The 21,806-nt window shown below is 34.5% G+C and overlaps 1 protein-coding gene and 1 pseudogene across 3 annotated transcripts in view; one reads left to right on the top strand and one right to left on the bottom strand.

Annotated features, from left to right (window-relative positions):
- The window catches only part of SLC38A6 (solute carrier family 38 member 6), a 72,575-nt gene that overhangs the window by 21,818 nt on the left and 28,951 nt on the right, over positions 1-21,806 (bottom strand). For all 3 annotated transcript variants that reach the window (XM_038544883.1, XM_038544884.1, XM_038544882.1), the window contains 3 exons: positions 18,114-18,192; positions 7,012-7,094; positions 6,489-6,547 (listed from right to left, as the gene is read on the bottom strand). In XM_038544883.1, coding sequence (XP_038400811.1) covers positions 6,489-6,547; positions 7,012-7,094; positions 18,114-18,192 — 221 coding nt within the window. The remainder of the gene's footprint in view (positions 1-6,488; positions 6,548-7,011; positions 7,095-18,113; positions 18,193-21,806) is intronic.
- Positions 1,059-1,617, top strand: LOC102153666 (annotated as a pseudogene).

The following is a 21,806-nucleotide window of genomic DNA, read 5'->3' as shown; positions in this document are numbered from 1 at the left end:
TGGCTGGCAAATCAAAATGTTTCAAAACAAGGCTCCAAAATACAATATAATGATTTTTGCATTCATTTTTCAATTAATTTCTAGTTAATGAAAAGATCATTAGCAGTTTGGTTTTATATTAATATAAACTTTGATTACTATAGCCAATTTCACTGCAGAGACCCATCCCATGCCTAAGTCCACACAGTGGGATGGCAAAAGGTGCTGTTCTATAGAGTGCAGAACTGGACTAGAAAGATACCCAACAACAGAGCATGACAGGGAGTCCTTACTCAAGTTGAAGACAGAACATGGTAAGAAGATAACTCCAGGGGTTAGGAAGACAAAGGGGAAAAGAAGATTAAATTCACTTGCACAAAAGGCTCTTTTCTCTTTCTCTCTATTCTAAGTTCTTTCCATCCTTCAAGGCTCAGCTCAAGTTTAATATCCTTCTCTCCTTTTAACTGCTGCATTTCTTATTCTGAAGCAAATAAATCAATAATTATGTGTTGTCTACATTGTTCTCTATTGTTTTCCAATTAATTTTTCCTATCTCCCCTATGAGATTGATAGAGCCTTAAGAGCAGTGTCCACAAGTCTGAGGCAGCTATCATGCCTCACTTAGTCCTTGGAACAAGCAAACCTTCTGACCACAAATTGTTTTCTGTTTTGATTACTGGCTTATTTAAGACAGAACTTTTGGAAACAGTGGCAATCCATTTGTTTTCTAAAATGGACCAAAAAAGGTAAACTCACCTGGTTACTGACATTCTGAACCACTGCTAAAATAAAATGGATTTTACAAATTTTAGATATTTCAGAGGGGGCAAAATTTTAAGTTAACATTTTTTTTTACGTTAAAATTTTTATGCAAAATAAAGATCTGGGACAATCCAGATCCTTAAGTTTTGGGGCACCTGGGTGGCTCAATTGGTTGAGCTTCAGACTCTTGCTCTCTGCTCAGGTCTTGATTTCAGGGTGGTGAATTTGAGCCTAGCCTGGAGCCCACTTAAAAACAAAACAAAACTGTAAGTTTTTCTTTCCATCTGGTACAGGCATAAGCTCAAAGGTCAGTCAAGATGGGTGCTTACAAGTACATTCAGGAGCTATGAAGAAGCAGTGCAACGTAATGTGCTTTCTTCTCTGGGTGTGCCGCTGCTGCTACTGACAGCCCTTTCTCTCTCCATAGGACATCCCTCATCACCCTCCACCCCGGGCAAGCTGGTGGGGTACAAGGCCAAGCAAGGTTATGTCATATATCAGATTCAATATAGTGGCCCCAAACGCCATTCCTAATGGTGAGACCTCAACCAAGGCTGTCCAACATGGTGCTAACCAGCTAATGTTTGCCAGAAGCCTTCAATCAGTTGCACAGGAGTGAGCTGGATGCCACTTGGGACTCTAGGGGTCCTGAATTCTTACTGGGTTGGTGAAGATTCCATGTACAAATTCTTTGAGGTTATTCTCATTAATCCATTCCATAAAGTTATCAGAAGAAACATCCTGTGGATCACCAAACCAGTCCACGAGCACAGGGCAACATGAGGGCCGCCATCTGCAGGCCGCAGGAGTGGTGAGAAGTCAAGTTTCACACACTCTCAATGGTTCCTGCTGTGCAGCATGGAGAAGACTCCCTAGTTCCACTGTTACCGCTAATTTAAGTAATGTTTAAGTAAGTAATGTTGGTAAAATTCTTATCTAAGAAATGATGTAGTTCAGTCATAATTGCTTCAGAGTGTTCTTTGTTAAAATGAGTTGTCTGCAGATTGTTGCATGAATGCACTGTCAAATTATGAAAGCTAAAGTGTAATAATGTTTGAAGACTGTGATGGCGTGTCTTGTTTTAATAGGGTAAGTATTTTTGTCTTTGCTTTATGTCATCAGGGAGTTTATATGCCAGTGTTTAAAATGCTGTTTGGTATAATAGGTGTAAGATAAATTCTATAAAAGTGGAATGCAGGGACACCTGGGTGGCTTAGCGGTTGAGTGTCTGCCTTCAGCTCAGGGTGTGATGTTGGGTCTGGGGATTGAGTCCTGCCTTGGGCTCCCTGTGAGGAGCCTGCTTCTCCTCTGTCTCTGCCCCCCTCTCTCTCTCTCTCATGAATAAATAATAAAATCTTTAAAAAAAAAAAGTGGAATGCAGAAGCTAGCCATATCATTTGTTGGTGCATGTAATGAAACCTACACTTCGTTGGGGTGATGTGATGCTCAGCTGGTTTACTCTCAAATGGTTGTTTTTAGGGGTTCGGTAAGAACAAGCTTTTTTTTTTTTTTTAAATATTTTATTTATTTATGACAGATACAGAGAGAGAGAGAGAGAGGCAGAGACACAGGCAGAGGGAGAAGCAGGCTCCATGCACCGGGAGCCCGATGTGGGATTCGATCCCGGGTCTCCAGGATCACGCCCTGGGCCAAAGGCAGGCGCCAAACCGCTGCGCCACCCAGGGATCCCAAGAACAAGCTTTTTAAATTGGATTTTTCTTGGAAATGTGAAGAACATCCTAATCTCTTACCATGATCATATGCGGAATAATAAAGGGTCCATATTTTTAGGTTTAATCCAATATTTCATTTAAGTAACTGCTGGTTTTGAAAGAACAGTTTAAAAGAATGCCACCATTTTTAGAATTAAAGCCATTGTGAGAGGGTTCTCTTACAAATGAATATAAATCCTGGGGATCTCTGGGTGGCTCAGCGGTTCAGCGCCTGCCTTTGGCCCAGGGCATGATCCTGGGGTCGGGACGTGTACCGCATTGGGCTCCCAGCATGGGGCCTGCTTCTGCCTCTGCCTGTGTCTCTGCCTCTCTTTCTCTCTATGCCTATCTTGAATGAATGAATAAAATGTTAAAAAAAAATGAAAATGAATCCTGCTCAATCTAAGCAAAATTGCCTTGATCTCCACAGTACCACTGAGGTTCATGGTGGAGGCTCCTGATTCTATCCCATGACTCCATGGGATATGTAGATTACTGAATTTCATAAAAGTAGTCAGTAATGGTATTTATACCAGTGTATACTAAAACTAGTAGAAATTAAACATTAGGTAAATGAGAAGAATTTACCTTAAGATTTGTAAGCTAGTAGCCAATGCTAGAATTGGGAAACTGGTAGCCATCAAATAACCTTTTAAATGTGAGGATAGAAGATTAAAGTTGGCTTTGATCAGAATTTTTTTTAAAAAGACTGTAAGTTTCAATTTACATTATTTGGAGAGCATAAAGTAAGATTTCTGGACTGATTTTTAAAATTTTTATATTAAGATATTTTTAAAATGTAAAAAAAGAAATAAAATATTTCAAAAATGTAATACAGATATTATATAGATTTGTAAATACATATTGACAAAAAAAAAATGGAGCCATTGACACCATTCTAAAAAATCTGGGTTAATATACACATTTCCTTTCCCTAACCATTATGTATTTCAAAACATAATTATTTAGGAAGTTTAAAATAAATGTCAGAATTAAAGGGAACTTAAAAAAGTGTACAGTGTCTTCATTGTCCCATTATAGATCAATTTAAATTTTGCTCACAGGTAAAAATCTGAGCAGATGGTTTGTAAAGCATTACAATAAGTGCAGAATAAGGACATTATTTCCATATGACTGCTACAGTAAGAAATCTGCATCAAATTTAAAAGTATCTGCCATGGCAGATATGAATATTGTGAAAAGTACAAAAGATGTATTATATCAATACGTCTCATATGCTTCAAACTATTGGCTATAAAAACCAAATTATTTTTCCCTATGCAATGCTTGGATTGCCAATTATCTGTGAGGAAAAAATTTAGTGTTATCTAGATTGATTCTTTTGCATCCATATGTTTATTTGCATACATAGGTCATTCCTAACCATACAGATGCTTCTCAACAATCAGTTTATGAAACTGGACTATTTTCTTTTTTTTTTTTTTTTTTATTTATGATAGTCACAGAGAGAGAGAGAGAGAGAGAGAGAGAGAGAGGCAGAGAGACAGGCAGAGGGAGAAGCAGGCTCCATGCACAGGGAGCCCGATGTGGGATTCGATCCAGGGTCTCCAGGATCGCGCCCTGGGCCAAAGGCAGGCGCCAAACCGCTGCGCCACCCAGGGATCCCCTGGACTATTTTCTAATACCATAAGAAAAATAGACTTAAAGTGGACTAAAGACCTTTAATTAGGATTAAATATGAGACCTAAAACCATAAAATTCCTAGAAGAGAAAACAGGCAGTAACTTCTCTGACATTAGCCATGGGCAACATTTTTCTAGACATGTATCATAAGGCAAGGGAAACAAAAGCAAAAATAAACTTTTTTTTTTTATAAAAAAAAAAAGCTTTTGCACAGCTAAGGAAACGCCAACAAAACAAAAAGGAAACCTACCGAATGGGAGAACATATCTGCAAATGATATACCTGATAAGGAGTATCCAAAATACATAAAGAACGTATACAACTCAATGCCAAAAAAAAAAAAAAAATCCAATTTAAAAATGGGCGGAGGGCTTGAACAGACATTTTTCCAAAGAAAATATACAGATGGCCAATGGACACACAAAAGGATGCTGAGAATCACTAATTCAGGGAAATGCAAATCAAAACCATAATGAGTTATTGCCTATCGGAATAACTAAAATCGAAAAGACAAGAAATAAGAAGTATTAGTGAAGATGTGGTAAGAAAAAGAACCCTCAGGCACTGTGGAAGGAAATGTAAGTTGGTACAGCCACTGTAGAAAACCACATGGAGGTTCCCCAAAATATTTAAAATAGAAATACCATATGATTCAATATTCCACTATCAGGTATTTACCCAAAGAAAAGATATATATGCACCCCTCTGTTTACTGAAGCACTATTTACAATAGCCAAGATACGGGAGCAACCTAAATATACATCAATAGACAAATGGATAAGGAAGATGTGTGTGTGTATGTGTATGTGTATACACAATAGAATATCACACAGCCACAAAAAAGGATGAAATAGTGCCATTTTCAACAACATAGATGGACCTAGAGGGTATTTTGCTAAGTGAAATAAGTCAGACTGAAAAAGACAAATACCATATGATTTCACTCCTATGTGGAATCTAAAAAAACAAATGAATAAACAAAGAAAAAGCAGAATCAGAGCTATAAATACAGAGAACAAACTGATGGTGGCCAGAGGGAAGGGAAGGGGGGGATGAGCAAAATGGATGAAAGGAAATGGGAGAAACAGACTTCCAGTTATGGAATGAATAAGTATGGAAATAAAAGGTCCAGCATAAGGAATATAGCCAATGATATTGTAATAGCACTGGATGGTGACAGATGCCAGCTACAGTTATGGTGAGTACAGCATAATGTATAAATTTATTGAAATCATTATGTTATACACCTGAAGCTAATATAACACTGTGTCAAAAAAAAAAAAAAAAACACTGTGTCAACTATACCAGAAAATTAATAAAGTACCACTGCAAAAAAATCCATTTATGGTGAAAATAACTGTTATTTCTCTTTTCAATGTGAAGTCTAAAAAATACACGTTTATGGATGTTACCTAAACTTATTACGGTGATCACTCTGCTATATCTGTAAGTTAAGTCTTTATACTGTGCACCTTAAGCTTATACAGTGCTCTATGTCAGTTATATCTACATTAATTAAAGGGGGAAAAAGTATGTGTTCAATTAATTTACTTCTAAGATAGAAGCCAGACAATTTGAGGTGGGGAGAGTAACAACTTTTAATACTGATAAATTCAACAAATGATTAAATATAAACACTTTTAAGTATTTTAGTTTTAAAAGCATCCATTAAAGTATAAGTATTTTGGTACACTAAAACCAGGGTCACTTCCACTTCATTTAATAATCTAAAGTTGTTTTATCTTTGCATCCCAGAAGATAATTTAACCTAAATTAAATGCATCTGAAATTGTTGTGACAGCTTGAAAATCTGGCTCTATAATATGGTTTAACTACTGGTGTGTTGTGTCGCTCCTTTCTTTCACTCATTTTTCAGTAACAAGGAAGAGTTTAATAATTTACATACCCAGTATTATTCAGAAATAAACCTATACACACACTTAATACAAATAATTAAACTTCACCTAAGGTTTTAACAGAATCAGTGTGCTCTCCTTTCTAATTAGCCAAAAGAGATAATTTGAAACAATGCTCTAGCTAAGCCTCTTCAAAATACAGACAATAATGAAATAATTTTGTGGAATAAAAGTACTTTAATAACACACTGAAATAAAACTGACAGAAAACAGAGTTAAAAAAAGAAGACATTGGGATGCCTGGGTGGCTCAGTAGTTGAGCGCCTGCCTTCAGCCCAGGACATGATCCTGGGTCCAGGGATTGAGTCCCACATCGGGCTCCCTGCATGGAGCCTGCTTCTCCCTCTGCCTATGTCTCTGACCCTCTCTCTGTGTCTCATGAATAAATAAGTAAAATCTTAAAAAAAAAAAGGCATTAACACAACAAGTTCAATTTCAGTGAGGAGATAAGCAATATATTATATTTTAAACTTACCACAAGAGCAAAGAACACCATAAAGAAAAATGATAAACTACTTGTGTAGCCAAGAAAGCCTGTAAAATAACAGTAAAATAAAAAGCAATTTATAAGGAAAGTGATCCTAACATACGGCTAAAGCTATATATCGTGGGCATGTTTTCTATTACAGTGCTTGGTATCTGGGGCTTAGGGCTGAGAATAACAACATTCCAACTATCTGTCACAGATCATTTATGCAGCTCTGTACAGCAGAATTGGAACTGGCTTACCACTAATGGTACACTGTAAGGAAAGGCTGGTCTTTAATGTTCCACTGTAAAGATTTTATTTTAGTGGGGCAGACAAAATACTACTGCAAACCGAGTAATAGGCTAACTAGGCAAGGCTGAAGGCTGAACAACCTAAAATAAGTCCAAGTTCAAAATTATTCACTACCACCCTTCTGCTAAAAATGTGGTACTATGAAATTTAAAAGCCCCTTAACATTATCTTCTTTCATCCTTCCTTCCAAAAACTGCCCTCTTCTCTAAATACTTACCTATTTTAGGAAGAAGTGCAAGAGGGAACACAATACCAACACAAATGATTATTAGTAGTGTTTGTCCATCAAGATACCAAGACCTATTAGAAAAAAAAAGTCCTATTTTAGGACTACTAAAATTTAGAGGAATCTGGTGTTTGTATTTACACACACACACACACACACACACACACACACACACACAGTTATAACCATTAGGAAAAGCCTACTTCCTTTCGTTACAATATGTTCTTGTGAAATTCTATTATTCTTATTAATTTATATTTAAGAAAGATATCAAAACAATGAAATGCCATTTTTCAACTACCAAATTAGCAAGTATTTAAAAGACAATAGTCAGTGTTGTTGAGGAATGAAAAGGTGTGCACAAAGTTGATAAAGGTAGGGGCTCTAGGTAGCTCAGTTGGTTAAGAGTCTGGCTCTTGTTATGGCTCTTCATGATCTCAGGGTTTCAGGAAAGAGCCCCAGGTGAGCCTTCATGCTCAGCAAAGAGTCTGCTTAAGGACTCTCTCCCTTTTCCTCTGCCCACCCCCTCCTGCTTGTGCACAGGCGCGCGTGCTCTCTCTCTCTCACTCCTTTTTTTTTTTTTTAAGATTTTTAAATTTTTATTCATGAGAGACACACAGAGAGAGGCAGAGACATAGGCAGAGGAAGAAGCAGGCTCCCCGCGGAAAGCCTGATGTGGGACTGGATTCCAGGACGCGGGGATCATGCCCTGAGCCAAAGGCAGATGCTCAACCATTGAGCCACCCAGGCATCCCTCTTTCTGTCTCTCAAATAAATAAATCTTTAAAACTAGTGCAGGTAAAAATTTATATATTACCTTTCTGGAAAGCAATTTGGCAAGAAAAATCAAAAGACTTCAAATATTCAACTCTGTATAACATACTATTGAAAATAAACAATCAGGGGTGCCTCAGTTGGTCCAGCATCTGACTCTTGATTTTGGCCATGATCTCAGGGTTGTGAGATCAAGCCCCAGATGGCTCTGTGCTGGGTATGGAGGCTGCTTAAGAGTCTATTTCCCCCATCACCCTCTGTCCCTCCTCCTGCTCATGTGTGCACTCTCTCTCTCAAAATATAATTAATTAAATAAATAAATAATCAATCAATCAATCAATCAGTTGGGGCCTCTAGGCAGATCAGTTACGTGCCTGACTTGATTTTAGCACTTCAGCTCAGGTCTTGATCTCAGGGTCATGAGTTCAAGCTTGCATTGGGCTCCATGCTGGGTGTGGAGCCTACTTAAAAAATAAATAAATAAATAAATAAATAAATAAATAAATAAATAAATAAATAAATAAATAAATAAATAAAAACAATCAGCAATAAAAACAAAAATATTTGTAAAAAGATGTTTACTGAAAACATTTAAAATACTGAAAATCAGAAACACCTAGATCAGGGTGCCTTGGTGGCTCAATGGTTGAGTGTCTGCCTTTGGCTCAGGTCATGATCCTGGGGTCCTGGGATCAAGTCCCACATCAGGATCCTCACAAGGAGCCTGCTTCTTCCTCTGCCTATGTCTCTGCATCTCTCTCTGTGTCTGTCATGAATAAATAAAATCTTAAAAAACACACAAAAAAAACAAAAAACCTAAGATCATGACAATTTTAAAACAAATGATGGGACTATGGGACAATCATAAAAAAGAAAATTTTACAGGTATAACAATATAATGAATAATATAATAAATAATATAATGATATGAAAACATCATAAACATATAAATAGCATGATTAGCAATTTTGAGGAAAAGTATAGATTCATCAAAAAATGGAAAAGAACTGCAACATACTGATAGCCATCATCTCTGGGTGGTAGAATGATGGGTAATTTTTCTTCTTTACAGTTTTCTATATTTTTCAAATTTTCAAGAAAGAGTATGAATTACCAGGAAAAAAAGTATTACATATTTCACATGAAGGTATTAGAATATTAAATGAAAAAAAAAGGTAGGTTAAAAGTGTGATGATGTTTTTGATTACATAAAAAAACTGGATGAATGTTTAAAAATAGGTCATAAGGATATACTTAGAATGATAGAAGTAGATATTTCTATGTGGTAGCAATATGAGTAATTTTTGTTTTCTCTTTGCATATAGATGGTTTCAATTTTCCGATATAAAATACATGAGTGGAAATTTATAAAAAAATTTTAGAAATACTTTTTAGTATATAAAGGACAAACAATTCATGAAAGAAGTATAACCAGTAAATACACATGAAGAAAAATCAAAATCTCTAGTACTAATTAAAGAAATAAATATGAAGCTGCTGAAATTAAGCTAGTAAAATTATTCAAAAAGTAATATTCAAGAATGTGGCATAACTGGTTCTTCATGCAGTGCTATCTTGTCAATTAGTACTTCTGGAAAAACAATGACATTATATAACAAAAGCAATAAAAATTTGGCAATCTAAGAAAATAATCTATAATATAAAGAATTCTATGGGCATGAAGCTATGAATACAACATTCCTATAACATTAAGAAGTTGGAGGAAAGTCCTATATGTTTAACAACAGAAAATACTAAGTCAATAAAAGCATATTCAGTGGAATTGTATAGTTTTTTAAAATAGTTTAATAAAATGGAAAATACTAATGATAAAAATAAAAAATATATGGCTATTATCTATGTTTTAAAAAGCTTTATTAAAAATAAATAAGTTTATTGAGAAAAATTAAAAGGAAATAAAACAATTATTAGGTAAGATGGTATTGTGTATGATTTTTATTTGCTTTCTTTTCTATATTTTCTGTAACCATTTTTCACTGAAACATATACATATATACAGAAGCACAATAGTAACAAAGTAAAATTAATGCCAATATGCAGGTGGGAACATCAAAGACAATAGGGGTTATTTTTTCAAATCATTTGGTAGATACTCTGGGAATTCTCAGTTGGTGAAAATGCATCCTCTTTTCTACCAGGCAGCTAAAGTTGCCCACTGACATGTTAAATTAAGAAAATAGATAAATTCCTAGAGTATATAACACACCAAAGTTGAATGATAAGAAATAGAAAATATGAACTGAGCAATAAGGAGTAAAGACAATGAATCAGAAATCAAAAACTTCCCAACAAAGAAAAGCCCGGACCAAATTGTTTTACTGGTGAATTCTATCAAATATTTAAAGAATTTATGCCAATAATTCTCAAACTCTTCAAAAAAACTGAAGAGGAGGGAATACTCCCAAACTCATTTGACAAGGGTAGTATACTCTAATATGAAAGCCAGATATGGACACTACAAAAAGCCAAAACTAAACATCAATATCCCTGATGAACACAGATGCAAAAATCCTCAACAAAATATTAGCAAACTAAATTCAATGGCACATTAAAAAGATCATACACTATGATTAAGTGGAATTTATCCCTGGAATGCAAGGGTGATTGGACACATGCAAATCAATAAATGTGATACAGCACATTAATAAGATGAAAGATAAAAATCATATAATCATCTCAATAGATGTAGAGACAGCATTTGACAAAATGTAGTAACCTTTTATAATAAAAGCCTTCAACAAAATTTGGTATAGAAGGAACATACCTCAAACATAATAAAGGCCATATATGACAAACCCACAGCTAACATCATACTCAGGAGTTGAAAGGTTGAAAGCTTTTTCTCTAGGATCAGGGTGCCCACTCTCACCACTCTTATTGAACATAGTACTGGAAATCCTAGCTAGAACAAATTAGGCAAGATAATAAAAATAAAGAACGTCCAAACTGGAAAGGAAATAGTATATCTGCCTTTATTTGTTGATCATATAATTTTATATAAAGGGTATCCTAAAGATTCAACCAAACAGCTGTTAGGACTAAGTAACACATTCAGTGAAGTTGCAGGATACAAAAGTAACACCAAAAATTAGTTACATTTTTATACACTAACAACAAAATATCTAAAAAAGAAATAAAACAATCCCATTTACACAGCCTCAAAAACAATAAAATGCGTGGAAATAAATTTAACCAAGGAAGTAGATCAGTACACTGAAAACTATGAGAAGACTTTAATAACAGAAATTGAAGACGACACAAATGGAAAGATATCCTGTCATTCAAGGATAGGAAAAATTAATTTGTTAAAATGTCATACTACCTAAAGCCATCTATAGTTAATGTAATCTCTATCAAGATCTGAATGATATGTTTTTATAGAAATAGAACATTAATGCTAAAATCTGTATGGAACCACAAAAGATCCCACATAGCCAAAGCAATTCTGAGAGAGAAAACAAAGCATCACAGTTTTCTGATCTCAAACTAACTACAAAGCTGCTATAGTAATCAAAACAGTATAGTACAGACATTAAAAATAGAGAGCCCAGAAATAACTCTGTGCAGATAAAGAGCCAGCCAATATCTGGCAAGGGAGCCAAGAGTGCTCAATAGGGAAAAAAGTCTCTTCAGGGCAGCCCGGGTGGCTGAGTGGTTTACTGCCGCCTTCAGCCCAGGGCGTGATCCTGCAAACCTGGGATTGAGTCCCACGTCAGGCTCCCTGCATGCAGCCTGCTTCTCCCTCTCCCTGTGTCTCTGCCTCTCTCTCTATCTCATGAATAAATAAATAAAATCTTAAAAAAAAAGTCTCTTCAATAAATGGTGTTAGGAAAACTGAATAAACACATGCAGAAAAATAAAATTAGACCCCTATCTTATAATGCTCACAAAAATTAAGTTAAAATGGATTAAAGACTTAAATGTAATATCTGAAACCATAAAACTTCCACAAGAAAACATAGGGGGAAAGCTCCTTGACATTGGCCCTGGCAATAATTTTTTGGATATGACACCAAAAGCACAAGCAACAAAAGTAAAAATAAGTGGGACTACATCAAACTAAAAAGCTTTTTCACAGCAAAAGAAACAATAAACAAAATGAAGAGGATATCTATGGAATGAGAGAAAGTATTTGCAAACCATATAGGAGGTTAATAGCCGAAATATATAAAGAACTCATACAATAGCAAAAAAAAAAAAATTGAACAATCCAATTTAAAAATGTGCAGAGGAAATCAACAGCCATTTTCCCAAAGAGGACATACAAATGGTCAACAAGTATGTGAAGAGATGCTCAACATCACTAATCATCACAGAAATACAAATTAAAACCACAGTTAGTATGGGTATGAAAAAGATAAGAAATAACAAGTGTTTGTGGGGAAGTAGAAATAAAGGAGTCTTTTGCACTGTTAGTGAGAAGGTGAACTGGTTCAGCCACTATGGAAAATAGTACGGAGGTTCCTAAAAAATTAAAAATAGGAGCATCTGGATGGCTCAGTTGGTTCAGCCCCTAGCTCTTGATTTCAGCTTAGGTCATGATCTCAGGGTTCTGGGATGGAGCCTGGCATCAAGAGTGCTCAGCCAGGAGTCTGCTTGAGGATTTCTTTCCCTCTCCCTTTGTCCCTCCCCCTGCTCATGCACGCACATATGCTGTCTCTCTCTCAAATAAATGAATAAATCTTAAAAAAAAAAAGAACTACCATATGATCCAGCAATGCCACCTCCATGTGATTATATTCAAAGGAATTGAAAACAGGATATCAAAAAGAAATTTGCATTTCCATAATTATTGCAGTATTATTCACAATAGATAAGATATGGAAACAACCTAAGTGTCAGTAGATAAATAAAGGAGATGTGGGGTGTGTGTGTAGAGTGTGTGTATGTGTGTATATATATATGTATATATGTGTGTGTGTATATATATATATATATAATGGAATAATGTGTGTGTGTGTGTGTGTGTGTGTGTATATATATATATATATATATATAATGGAATATTATTCAGCCATAAGAAGGAAATCTTGCCATTTGTGTCAATGGATGGACTCTGAGAACTAAGTGACATAAGACAGGCAAAAAAACATCATAACAGCTTATCACTTATATATAGAATTTAAAAAAAGCCAAACTCATGGAAACAGAGTAGAATGGTGGTTACCAGTGGGGCTGGGGAGGAGGAGGCAAGGAAACTGAGATATTGGTCAAATGGTACAAACTTGCAGTTACAGGATGAATATGTTCTGGGGATCTAACCTACATACAGCATTGTGACTGTAGTTAAGAGAGTAGATCTTAAATATAACGTGATGGAGGGGTTAGCTAACACTACTGTGGTAACCATATCGAAATGTGTAAGTGTATCAAAATCTTGTACACCTTAAATTTATGGTGTTATATGTTAAACGTTATATGTTAATTATATCTCAAATTAAAAAGGAAGGGGAAAAAAAGAAAGAGAGAAAGAAAGAAAGAAAGAAAGAAAGAAAGAAAGAAAGAAAAGAAAAGAAAAGAAAAGAAAAGAAAAGAAAAGAAAAGAAAAGAAAGAAAAGGAAGGAAGGAAGGAAGGAAGGAAGGAAGGAAGGAAGGAAGGAAGGAAGGAAGGAACGAAAGAAAGAAGAAAGAAGAAAAGAAAGAAAGAAAGAAAAGAAAGAAAAGAAAAGAAAGAAAAGAACAGAAAGAAAGAAAAGAAAAAAGAAAAGAAAAGAAAAGAAAAGAAAAGAAAGAGAAAAAGAAAAAGCAAGTAAGTTAGTTTTCTTCTACACCGGTTTCAACCCCTGGCTTCTAACAAGGACTACATGATTCATTGTGTCTTTTATTTCCTGGTTTAAGAGGAAGTCCTTTATAATGCAGTAGGCATTGGTAGATGTTAACAACTTCCTTTTAAACAGAACAAAAGAAGGAGCAGCAGCAGAAATAGTACCATGATCACACTTTTCCCTTTTTCACTCGAATTCGTGTCTTTAGGAAATGTCCGAAACTAAAACCTGTGCACAAGTATTTCTAGTACTAACAGACCTGAAGTTGTGCTCTTTGCATTTGCACATGCCTCTCAATTCCTGCATGCAGGAGGACCTAAGGGTATACATATTAAGAATACAAAATGATACTGGACATGTTGATCTTCCAGTCACTCTTGAATAAGTGTCAGAATGGGAACTTCAAAACATCCCTCACTGAGGAATACTTGGCAACTCAATTTCTGAAGCTGGCAAAAAGCCCAGGGCTCTATGCCTAAAATCTCCTTCCTTCTGGGACCCAATATCAGACCTAGACAATTGCAGTGTCAGGAGAAAAAAGGCCCAATGGAACACCAGAGCAGATTCCATCTGTTAATTCTGCTGTTCCTACTGTCACGAAGGTGGAGTTGTGCAGAGAACACAATCCTTAGGACCAAAGACTTTTTTCTCTTGCATAAGGATAAAGAAACGTTTTGAAATCCTGAACTTTATAACTTATACTATTACAATTATACTACATCAGATCATAATTCACTCATGCCCAGAAGCCATGAGACCACCCAAAGCACTGAACTGTGGGACTGAAGACAAGGTCACCTCCTCCCGGCAGTCTCTCAGCATGACAGTTATGGTATGTTAGCACAAGAAGAGACCTCATAGATTATTTGGCTAAGCTTCATTTTATACGTCTGTGAAAGCAGCAAAAGGATGAGAATGATCTTAGTGACAAGAGCAATGGAAATAATCTTCACTATTTTAAAGATTTCTTTATTTTAGAGCGTGTGCATGAGCTGGAGAAAAGGGAGGGGCAGAAGGAGAGGGAGAGAGGCAGAGGGCAGTCTTCATTTCATAAGCGGAGATCATGACCTGAGCTGAAACTAAGAGTTGGACGCTTAACTGAGCCACCCAGGAGCTCCCAATCTCTACTCTTGAAAGTCACTCTGAGTTTACTGTATTTTTCAGATACTGCCTCATTTTTCTTAAGATTGTGCTTTTCCGTATACTCTCCTCGTCACAGGATTGAATTTTAAATTCCTAATATGAAAAGAACGTTATTGCCAAATATAATTTCTCTATCCCTGGCTTGGCTACTGGTTATTATTAATCATTTCTTATACTTATTAAGGTGCATTAATAAAGCCAATGTAAATACAGTGCTTTTCTTTATCATTCAACCATAGGGCAATTCAGTAATGCACACTAAAGCTAGTTTAGATTTGATGTGCGTGTCACAGTCAACTGAATTGTGTTTGGCAATGGATATTTTCCAAAGAACAGGGATGATTAAACTTGCAAAATAAAACCCAGCCTGAGAAATACGAACCAGTAAAAAGTAATCTCAAAAAGCACATATTAAATAAGTATATTTTATAAATCAAGGTTTTAGAAGAATATACTAACCTTAAATTTTTTCCTAAGGGGGAAAAATTATCTAACAGAACCCCTGTTTTCCTACTGTAATCTAAATATACATTCCTTAAAGCCAAAAGAATTAGAGTAAAAAGTTTTATACTTCCTAAAAAACTTGTTTGATCTGTGGATTTAATCCTATATGATAAAAATGTTCCAAGTATGAAATATAGAGTATAAATCCTTAGCTGTATTGCAAATGCTTTGGCATGCAGTTGCTTTTTTCCATATTTTAATGAAAACCAGATTTATTTATAAGTTGCTTTAATTTCATTCTCGAATGGAATGGAACAAGAGTATCATATGTTCTGAATTAGGATCTTACTCACATCCCATATCAATTATGTAACTCAAATGCAAGACAACTTAATTGTGTCAATCATATTCCCCTGACAAGATCATTAAATGTTAACAGAGAGCTTCCAACTTTTAACAGGCATAGATTTTTAAAATATAAATTATTCTATGAAAAATACAAATGCCTCATACAAGTTTGGGATAAGTATTATAGCTTTTGACTTCTAACAGTAATTTTTGAAATTAGAGTATTATGAACATAAGGCTTCTTTTTGATAACATCTTTATAAAGGTTTATATTTCACAAAGGTACATCAAATCTCCCAGAAAATAACATACCTGAAAGACCTTAACTGCATTTTATTGTCAATCAAACCCTAAAATAAAAACATATCAATATCACATTGATCTCAGAAGAAATATTGTTATGGAACTTTATTTAGAAATAAACTGCCCCCAGATAGTTGCCAATTACCATGACATTTGTTTCTTAATTATTTTACAGAATTAAGCTTTGAAGATTAATGATTTATCTGCATTCTAACCAATATAGTCTCTTATTAATGTTTTTTACAACTTTGAAATCCAAAATAAGTAAATGTACATTATATGTAAAACAAGATGAGACTGTTAAAGAGATGTGCAATTTTCATCAAAACAGAAATGGTGCAAACAGGCCACAGTATTTTCAAGTACAGCTTTAAAAATCCATTTCTGACATATAAAAATACCATTTTATTTTTTTTTTTAAAAAAGCCCCAACAAAATAAATGGTAATTGATTTAAAATGAAAGCAATGGTAAAAGAGAAAGAAGGCCTAAGTTTTAATAGCAGTTCTATCTCATACTATCCTAATTATTTCTAAAATTTTATATGTTTATCCCTCCTCTTTCCATAAAGACATATGACAATAAAAAAAAAGTAAACAGAAGTTACCAAATTCAGGAGCAAGAAAAAGGCAAGCATGTAACAACTATTAGGATGAACAGTTTATGTAGTACATTCAAATTTGCCTCTGACCTCCCTGGCAGAGCAGAGAAAATCCACCTTTACTATAAGTTAGTATTATTGAAATTTCTTTATTTCTAATTGAGGATATATTTGACATTCAACATTATGGAATTTCTTTTTTTTAAAAAAAAAAAAGATTTTATTTACTTATTTATTCATGAGAGACACAAAGAGAGAGAGGCAGAGACATGGGCAGAGGGAGAAGTAGACTCCAGTAGGGAACCCAATGTGGGACTTGATCCCAGAATCCAGGGATCACACCCTGAGCCAAAGGTAGATGTCCAACCGCGGAGCCACCCAAGCGTCCCACATTATGGCATTTCTCAATTCTCCAGATTTACACTATGCTATTAGCTTACAAAAGCATGTATATATATAATATATCCTATCTGATCATCCCTACAACTTTGTTAAGAAGGCAATACTGGTACCCCCAATTAAGCCGGTGAAGAAACCTAAGGCTCGAAATTAAGTTATGTGGCCAGAAAAAGTAAAGTCAATTTCCTGAGGTCACTGATATGGATAGAACAGGTCGTCCTACTTGTACTCTAACATTTCTGATTCTACTTCTCATTGCCTTGAGTTCTTAGCCCTAAACTATAAAATAAATTTGTCATATAGAATTTTTTGAGTAACAGAAGTTGTCCCAAATATTTTTACAGCAAATGCAAAAGTGAATTACACAGAGCTCTTATAGCAACTGTTCATCAAACTAAAAGCATAAAACTTAAAAGTAGAGAAAGCACGGCAGTTGTGAACATCAAATGTGATAATGAATGTGAAAACTCTATAAACTATAAAATACTACACAAAGGCACAATATCTTCTGCTGATGAAAAATCATAAAGGACTTCCAGTTCCTATTGAAATCTAAAGTATATCATACTTTCCTTATAAATATGTATTGGCAATTGTCTAAGTAAAACTTTTTCATGGAAGCCAAGTTGTAAAAGCTAAAAAGGTTAATTTTGAAAACTTGCCCTGCAGTCCAGACAAGTCCAAATATTAGAGCAAAATCTTTAAATCTAAAAGTCTGACAGGTTTTTGTGTTGTGGTTTAGAAATTATGTGAAATAACTTGATGACACCTAAAAGAATTTATTCTGTCTTTTCCAGTATATTTTCTCAAAATTTTTCTATGCAATGAAAAGTATAATAAATTTGTTTTTTTCCCGTAAAAAGAAATGAGTCAATAGCCTTTAGAACCCAGTATTTTTAAATAATAAAGGAGAAAAGAAATATAATGTGGTTTAATATTGTTTATAATATTGTTAAAAATCAGGAAATGAAGTCATTAAGTCCCTGCAAATCATTTATTTTTTCAAACCATGCTTTAGAATAGAAATCTCACAAGTGTGGTTGTAACTTTATCACTGTGGTTTGCTAAGAAGTGACAGCAGTGTTATCCACTCCTCTCCTCTGTTGAAAACCTTTACTGTCCATACTTTCCACCATCCCCCATAACCTACCTCAATCTTTCATATTCCCAGAAATTTGTCCTTTCCTCTTCTCCAAGAGATAGTTCCTCTCCATCTTGTCCTATTTTATCATATCACTAATAAATATTTATTGAGTTAATAAATTAATGGGTACAACATGAAATATTTTTTCTTACCCAGTATGGTCTCCAGACAAAAATTCTGAAATAGTAGCAGGAAGCTCTGTTTTAATAATTAAAAGATAAGATGACATAGCTGCAAAAAGGATAAAAATAGTAATTATTAGAATTCTATACTTTGTATCCATTTAAAGAATAATCTAGAAACACAGATGTCCATTAGCGCTTTGACAACATGAGGAAGATTAACTCATACCACACTATCCCAAAGGTATATACACACCAGGAATGGAGATAAGTAACTTTGTAGAGAATAACTGGTAGCTCATTAAATATCCTGTGTTTACATTTCAAACTCAAGACAAACTATTTAGGTAAGAGAAAGGTTCTTAATAACAGGCCATTTATAAATGAAATTTTCTTTGAAGCTTTGCACGAATTTGTATATGTTATCAATCCTGTTCAAAGTATTAGAAGTTAGTTTAGTAATAACTGATAAAGAGTTTAATAGGTACGGCTAATAATTTTGATTACTTGTTTCTTCTTACTAGAGAGAGATCCCCCCTCCCAGAAGTTTCCCTTCTTCCCTCTGTTTCTGCTTGCCCTCAACACACATTATGCACGTTATTATAAAACAAAAACAAAATGCATAATGAGTTACATTTTAAATTGTCCTCTAAACTGATTCAGAAAAGATTCAATGGAAACCAGGAAGCATATTAAGGGAACAAAATTTACAACTTTTTAAAAAAAAGATTTTATTTATTTATTCATGAGGGACACAGAGAGAGAGAGAGAGAGAGAGAGAGGCAGAAACACAGGTAGAGGGAGAAGCAGGCTCCATGCAGGGAGCCTGATGTGGGACTCGATGCCGGGTCTCCAGAATCAGGCCCTGGGCTGAAGGCGGCGCTAAACCGCTGAGCCACCCGGGCTGCCCAAAACTTACAACTTTTATTCCATTTTTATTAACAGTGCTCATCTGTATTATGCTATCACAATATGAAGCTAACATTATTCCTTATATTTTATCTGATAGGATCCAAGAAAGAACTAGCTTTTATAGTATTTTAATAATGATCTTATTTCTGATGTAGCTATCAAAAACAAATCCTGTAAACCTTCCATCATATTAGGAAATATTTTAATATGGTTACAGAATATAGAACTCATTTATATGTAAATACTTGAATTTAAGCTTACATGTTTAAGTATATATAGAAGCCCAGATGATTGGAGTCAGAACTTCAGTTAACAAAGTAATAATCTCTTTCCCCCAGAGATTAAGGATATATTAAAAAAGGGGCAACAAGAATATGTCCAAGAAGAATAAAGAGTGTACTCTGTATGCACATTAATTTTATTACTTATTTATATTTCAGGAAACATTTCACTTTCTCCTTGGACCTACAAAAACTAAGAACACGAATGAATGCCAAGTCTGAATGGTAAAAATCTGGGGGAAAATTGATTAAAAGGTTCAAATGTTTAAGAAGAGTGTGTTTTCTCAAACAATATATGTAAATATAGCTAAATTTCTCCACAATTATTACAGTGGTTATGCCTACTTAACAAAGAAAAAAATGAAATATACTAGTTTGTATACAAATTTATAGGAAGACAGACAATAATTACACATCTAAAACCAGAAATGCATAATTTTTTAAGTAAAATGGTGTACCCATAGCAAAATAAAATTTAGAAGTAAAAACTCACTTCTCCGCAATAAAAATACATATATACACATTTTCCAGTTTATGACTATTTATTCTTTCCCAAAAGTATAGTTGTTGAACTACAGCTTTTTCCCGAACAGAAGTACAGTACCTTTCTTGAAACTCTTTTTGTTTGGGGACATTACAATTGATTGTATATGAAAAGGTGTTCTGTATTGTTCTTACCGTCCAAAGGAAAAAACATATCAGTTTGGCACAGAACAAAAGGAAGGTGTAGATTAACCTCCTCCACTCAAGGATTTGGGGTCTTTGTTTAAAATAGTTGATCTATTCCAAAGAATTATACACATATGGTATGATGAAAATCCTGAGCTGAATTTTCTGAAACTGGCCTAGAGTTGCTTAAATGTATCTTGCAAGAAAAGAAGAAAAGAAAGAAAGAAAGAAAGAAAGAAAGAAAGAAAGAAAGAAAGAAAGAAAGAAAGAAAGAAAAAAGAAAAGAAAGACCAAAGTACCTTAAGCACAAGGAATGCAGACTTCCTATACAATGTAATTTATTATTTGTCCATCAGTCTTTCTTTTTTGGATTAATCCAACACCACATGCATTTCTAAAGTTTCAGACATTCATCTCTTTCAGTAATTTTCTATTATTTCTTTTAGATCTTTAGTTGTAAAAGCTTCAATGAATATGATATCATATTTCTTTCTAATATACAATCTGTCATTCTTCCTAGAATTTCTATTAGCCCCTGGCTAATCATTTGATCACATTTATCCTCTCTTGTAGCCTTACCTCTTTGGTTTTCAAATGGGAGTCCTATTTCATTAAATTCCAGTCTGAAGAATCATGTATATTTCAAGAAACATGAACTCACCACACGTTTCTCTCTCAAAAAGAGATCTCAGCATACAAGATATAATAAAACATGCAAAATACTGCTACTTTCTTAGAGGATGCTGGTGTTTGTTTTAAGAGCTACAAAACCACACAGCTCCCAATGAGGAAAAGCCCCACTGACTAAGCAAGTAAAACAAAGAAAACACTATCCTTTTCACTGCCTTAATTATTTTTTCTTAACCACAAGTAAACTTCCACGGAAGGATTAGTATCTTAATGTATTATATATAATACAGAGAAGAAACGAGATTACCAAATATACATTAACTTAGGAAATACATCTTAGATTCACATAAAAAAACCAATTAGCTCAATAAAATAAAAAAGTTTTAAAGATACAAAATCAATAGGAAGGTTCATATACCCATTGTTTTTAACCAAAAGGTTCACTAGATCAAACAGCTGCCTGCCACACCTCTTGTCTCATGTCTTCTATTAATGGCATAAGGAAGTGTTTAAAGACTTATCTTAGAGACAGGTCATAAGCAAGAATTTGTAAATGATTTCTGCTGACATCAATACATAGCATAGACTCTTAATACAAGACATACCATGTTGTACTCTAAATTAATAGCTGTAACAGGGTCATCCATTTTAGCCATGGTTATGGTTAAGTGATTCTGGCCCCCACATGACCAAGCCAGAATTGGTTCTAGAACACATACCTTGATGACAGGTATTCAAGTCATTACAAATCATTCCATTTTACCGCATTAACTAAATCAGTATTTTCTCCTTCATTTCAAACATAACCAATAGAACTCATTTAATGGAAACTGCCCTGGGAAGGAAATTAAAAAATGTGTCAATCTAATCAAAACACAGAGGTTGAAAGTAGTCTTTGAAAACCACGGGAGAAAGCAACTGTTATATTGAGAAATGACTAAAATAGAGTAAAATTTGATTAGGCAATAGCAAATAGTAAGGTATTAATATTGGTTGACCTAATCATAAAAGAGAAACACACGAGCCGGTAACATGGAGGTTGCAGGAAGATGTCAGAAACAACAGGAAGGGGGAAGGGCCCGTGAGAGAAGAACCAAGACGACTGAACATTTGGGAATTCTGGAGGCCTATTCCACACCTCACAGTATTCTAACTGATTTGTAAGTTATTTTCTCAATTAACCTTTACCACAAAACTGTGAGGTAGATATTTATTTCCCAGATACAGAAGC

Source organism: Canis lupus, chromosome 8, assembly GCF_011100685.1.
Source record: "Canis lupus familiaris isolate Mischka breed German Shepherd chromosome 8, alternate assembly UU_Cfam_GSD_1.0, whole genome shotgun sequence".
NCBI lineage: Eukaryota > Metazoa > Chordata > Mammalia > Carnivora > Canidae > Canis > Canis lupus.
Note: the sequence above shows the minus strand (reverse complement) of the source record. Positions and strands in the feature narration are given on the sequence as shown.